This window comes from Triticum dicoccoides, chromosome 6B (assembly GCF_002162155.2).
Source record: "Triticum dicoccoides isolate Atlit2015 ecotype Zavitan chromosome 6B, WEW_v2.0, whole genome shotgun sequence".
Lineage (NCBI taxonomy): Eukaryota > Viridiplantae > Streptophyta > Magnoliopsida > Poales > Poaceae > Triticum > Triticum dicoccoides.
The window spans coordinates 271339383-271345160 of NC_041391.1; the positions used below are offsets into that span (position 1 = coordinate 271339383).

General features: G+C 43.6%; 1 protein-coding gene across 1 annotated transcript in view; it reads right to left on the reverse strand.

The window, feature by feature from the left end:
• Window positions 1–3125, reverse strand: part of LOC119324540 — a 15440-nt gene extending 12315 nt beyond the window's left edge. The window contains exon 1 of the mRNA XM_037598322.1: window positions 2825–3125. Coding sequence (XP_037454219.1) covers window positions 2825–2934 — 110 coding nt within the window. The 5' untranslated portion in view covers window positions 2935–3125. The remainder of the gene's footprint in view (window positions 1–2824) is intronic.
• Window positions 3126–5778: the final 2653 nt, after the last annotated feature.

Here is a 5778-nt window from a genome sequence, read left to right on the forward strand (position 1 = left end):
GAGGCGGCGGGGCGGCGTCCGGTGTGGAGCTCCTGCGGCGGGCGGATGCTGCGGGCGGGCGGAGGGCGCAGGCAGAGCCTGGTTGCCGGCGGCGAGCGGACGGGCGACCGGGAAGGCGCGGCTCTCCAGCGAGGCCAGTGAGGTGGCGCTCTCCGGCGAGGCCGGTGGCGGAGTCCGGCGAGGCGGGCGCGGAGACGGGCCGCGATGGGTTCGGCGGGCTTGCCCCGGGCCACGGCGGCGGGGGCGGACGCGCAGCGACGGCAGGCCACGTGGCGACTCCGGGTTGGCGAGGGCGAGGGCGGACGTGTCCGGCTGCAGCCGGACGTGTCCGGTGGCGGCGGGGAGGTTTTTGCGAGGGTTTCATCTGTGAATTTGGACGGGGGAGGACTATTTATAGATTCTGGGAGCTAGGAGAGTCCAAATGAGGAGCGGTTTTTGCCCACACGATCGTAATCGAACGACCGAGAGCATGGAGGGGGTTAGGATGGGTTTTGGGCCAGTTTGGAAGGGTGTTGGGCTGCATGACAAAAGAGGCTTTTATGGTACCCCGGTTAACCGTTGGAGTATCAAACAACCTCTAAATGGCACGAAACATGACAGGCGGTCTACCGGTGATGTACCAAGGCCGCTTGGCAAGCCTTGGGCCATTCCGAGAAAGTTTAACACCCACTCACAACAAGAGACAGAAGGGGGACGCTGGAGGACATAGGAGTGCCGGATTGCAAAACGGACAACAGGGAAAAAGCTCGGATGCATGATACGAACACGTATGCAATGCAATGCACATGATGACATGACAAAATACAACACGCAAGCAAATGACATGGCAACAACGGCGAATAACTGGCGGGCAGCTGGCGCATCAAATCCGGGGTGTTACATTCAGCTACATATTTTGTTATACATGTCAAACACCATCACAGGAGATGTTGCAGGCCCGATGGAGGGGACAAATGTTGACGACTCTAATGAAGGGGTTATACATGTAGCCGACGATGTTCACAAGATTTACCCAAGTAGTCCAGGTATTAAGGCTGTGCATATATACAGAGCTTACGTTTAGGCTTGTTATGTGATAAATCGTACCTAATAGACTTGGGAAGAACCGATTCTAATGGATCAAGCGTGTGACTTGTAGTAGTCCATATTACTCCCTCGGAATGGATGATACTTGAACAGACTGATTGTGAAAGGACATATGTTCATCAACCTTCCCATTTGATTACAGGTAAGTATTATGTTGCTGAAAGGTTAACACCTTGTGCCTACAACTTTGCCTTATTTCAGTCCAATACTTTGTTATGTTTACATGATGCAGACAACCCTCCAATCTCATTCCTATATACTGTAAGTTCGTTGCCGGCTCTCAGTAATCTGACAAATGAACTAGCTAGCATGCAACGTGATAACGAGGAAAAGAGGCCGCAGAATGTTCCACGCCATCCTCTCAGTGATATCACTAATGCTTATCAACCATCCTCTATGGACCTTGACGAAAAAGAGAGCTGATAAAAGCTCGGAGGCAAGCTGCTTATCGAAAGAAAAAAGAGGAGGCTGTCGTCAATCAACAAGATGAAAATCTGTCTGCCCTTACGATATCAGGTAAGAAAGTTTTATGTGTCGGCACTGCGAGGATAGTATATATACTCCCTCTATTCCAGAATATAAGGTTAATATCAATGTACATGCAGATATGCAAAATGTACCCCTGTTACCTCTCGGTGATATCACTAATGGGTGTCAACCAACCTCGGTGGACCTTGACGAGAAAAAAGAGCAAATGAAGGCTCAGAGGCGAGCTGCTTATCGAAAGAAAAAAGAGGAGGAAGCCAGCAAGAAACAAGATGAAAATCTGCCTGCCCTTACGAAATCAGGTAAGAATGTTTTATGTTTCAGAAATAAGGTGGTGGTCAGTACTGTTCACCCAGACAGAAGCAACAAGAAAGCTTACAAAGTATACTAACCAGGTTCATTTCAATTATTCTTTTATATTCAGCACTTTCCACAACTAATTTGTTCTCGGAACCACACAGTTTGGTGAGCCTCTTGGCTAGGTGATCGTCAATAGCGTTATTAACTATGTCAATGGGGTAGGGCACCGTCTCATTTTGTATGAGTTCTTTCAAAGTCTGGGAAATAAACATAGAAGGGATTTAAAAATCTTGTCAGATACAATACAAGTGTCTAAATCATGAAAGAAGTAGGGTATTTGACAAAGCAGTGCGTAAATCATAAAGTATAGTCTTGCTTAAGCCTCTGTATGTATGTTTCTCTCGGTAATGCTCTCGAATGTTCATGCATAGAGCTAGATGTCTGTATTCTTCCATTCTTGGTAGGAGTACCATGTCAGAGCTCATTCATCCCTAGCTAGGAAGGTCTAACCACTCAGTAGAAAATCTGAATTTTGGGTCGGCCCTAGCTAACCTGCTGCAAGCAATTTTGGGTCGGCCATAAGTAATTGAACAGTTACAGAAATCTGAATTCGACATGAGCTCCACACAACCAAGTAGTGCTTATTATCTGTTCTATGTCGCTGGTAGGTATCCACGCTAGCTACAGCCGAGTCAACTCCACTCTTCTGAAAAACCGCTACATGCGCAAGACAAAAAGAAAATCCACAGATTGTCCAACCACAACAAGGAACAAAACATCTTCTCCTCGAGAGGAAAAGGCAGGGGGCAAAGGTAGGCAGAGCATCGAGACGAATCGATTCGTCTAGCTGACGAGCTAGCGAGCCAGCCAGTCCATTCGGAACAGAGCCCGCACGCACCCATAGAGGAAGCGCGGAGTGAGGGAAGGAGGTGGCAGGAAGGGGTAGGCGTACCCGCACTTGTCGGAGAGCATGGCGAAGCTGCCGGATCGCAGCGGCCAGTCCTTCCTCCACTCGCCCACCCCCGCCGCCGTTGGGGCGGGCGCGCCGCACGCCGCGCTCATGCACCTCGCCGCCGCTGCCGTGGGAGATGAGGGAGCCGGTTGTGCACGCACCTGATCAACGTCGGATGATTGGAGGGGAAGGGATAAGAGGGGGCGGCGGTGGGAGATGAAGTCTCTAGCTGTGGGGGGAGAGCGGAGGGAGTGGAGTGGGTGAGATCTAAGAACTGTGCGAGAATGGAGAGAGTGAGGGAGACTGGTGCTGGTTGGTTTTTTTTGAGTAATACTGTTTTTTCTTTATAACTTGGAGTAATACTGCTGGGTTGGGTGCTGGTTGGGCGTGCTGGTTAGCCAAGTTGGGCCTTTGACGTTTGCTCTTCGAAGGAAAAATACACTAAAGTATATACTTATTACATATATTTAGAGTATCACAAAAAAATCAAAATTTTGAGAAAAGAAACTGAATATACTTGGTTTATGTTGGATTGCTTGCATGTTTTTAAGTTTTGTCGGACAATTTTCCTTAGCCTATAAAAAGAAATAAAAATTATCAAAAAAATAAAAATGGACTAAAATGATTTAGGAAATTTCAGATGACATATTATTTATATTTGAACATTATAGTTGGTTGTTTGCTCCGAAAGAAATGCAACATCTTTTTTGTAATAATATGAAAACCGGTTTTTCTTTTTACAAAATAAAACAGCTGTGTTTGTTTCACTCTTAATTTTATTATACTCCCTCCAACTGAAAATACTTGTCCTAGAAATGATTATATCTAGACTTATTTTAGTTATAAATACATCCATTTTATCCATTTCTAGGACAACTATTTCCGAACGGAGGGAGAATATTATATATGTTTATATGATGCAGTAGCAAATATCATTTATATTTCATCCCAGATAAAAAGTGATGGGTTCCGACATACACATTGATGTAACGATGACAGGCCGGAATGAAACACGATGAGAAGAGGTATATAGCTAATCATTCTTTCTCTGTGCCTTCTACATGATAAAACAAAATGTTTATTTTTTACATATTATTATTTTTCCGAATATAGGAAACATAGATATGGATTTTGGAGATTCACAAAAAGAATGCATCAACAACGGTTCCGAAGCGACGACGCTGAAAAGGGCCGAAAATTCACCGACTTTTTCACAACAAAATGATGTGGAGGCCGTGATATCTCATAAAAAACCAAAAAAAGATGCCAATTTACATGTTCTCGCACAAGGTATTCTTTTCAATGATTTGGAACGAAGGGAGTATATAATATAGTAAAACATAGATATAATCTAAACGTGGAATTACAGTTGATAAATGCTTACATGTATTGCATGCTGGCTCACAACCATCTAGACAGGGCGGGTGAAAAGGTACATATTATTAGCACGTTCATTTCTGGCCAAATGAAAGAAGACGGAAAAAAAGATCTAGAGCCAACAAAATATCGTCATTTCTTACAACATGTTAATACTTATCTACAACAAGATATGCTTAGTATCGCCTCATTATCCATATCATGATGTATTTTTTAATTAATCCATGTGTATAATGATTTATTATTTTTTATATCTAATTGTGACTATGACTTATATGATATTTACACCGGTTGTTCATTCCAAATAACTACCTCAGACTCATTGGTATTTGCCAGTCGTCAATGCCAAAAAAACGTGAGATTCAGGTATTGGACTCACTTGGTTTTCGGATCGAACGGATTGAGCTTACTACTACAGTAACTACTATTTTTTGGTCCTCTTAATATATGTTTTGTTTGCCTTAACCCCTACTATTTTCCATATATAAATTAGTTACAAGGACTTGAAAAGCATCTGAAACTTGGAGAACAGAGTCCAGAGTTTAACAGAGATCATAAGTGGATCGATCTCAATGTTACAAAATGGAATGTCGTAGAATAGTTTCATGAGACAATACAAACAGATCGGTAAGCACTTGTCACAAATTGAAAAATATTGTGTTTGATACTCATGAATACAAAAAAATCATACAATAGAAAATATTGATAGTAAAATGTCGTAGTGTATCTATTAGTTGATGAAGCAGTTGTTATCATACTTGCTCAAGCATTATGCAAATGAAGGTAAAGACAAGTTGCCTGATATTGTAAGACAATTTTTTAAGTGCATCAAGTAGATCTCAATACTTTGTAATTTTTAGTTGGATCATCAATTTATCTGTACACATTGTTAATGTGCTATTTTGTTATCACTTCACATTACAAGTTAAGTGGACTTCAATTATTATGCAATTGTGACTGTGATATATTGTCTCTCTCTGTGACTATTTCACAAGCCCATGGCAACGCATGGGCATTCTACTAGTATATATTAGTCCTTGGCTGGTCTCTTTCCTCCAAATGATAAAAACAAACTCCCTTTGTGTTCTACATGAAAGTACTAGTTTGTTTTAGCATGAAGCCAATGATGCATCCTGTCAGCTCCAGGCTTGCTCCTCTAGTTTGCTCGTGTGTACTTTCCTGATTGACCAATGTAATTGTAGTTTTTCTCAGTTTGTTCTGATTGCACGATGTTGCATGCGTGGTGTAACGGCGACTAGCTCATCGACGTCTTTGTATTTCTGCCATAGACAGGGTGCAACATGTACATCGCCCACTTTATTTTCTAATGGTGCAGCAACAACTTGATCCCGGCCATTAGCTTGTGCGTCCTCATTGTAATCGGTACACTTAGAACCGGTTGTATCAGCAGCAGTCGAGACAGCTACAGCTGCTGCTGCGACGGCGGCTACAAACGCCGAGAGCACTCGAACTGTCATCCGTGTCGCCGATGCCGCCCTATCCTGGGTCGAGGCCCTCGATACCAATATCGAGGGCGCACACGCCATGATATTCCAGGCTAACTCAGCATCCAGCAT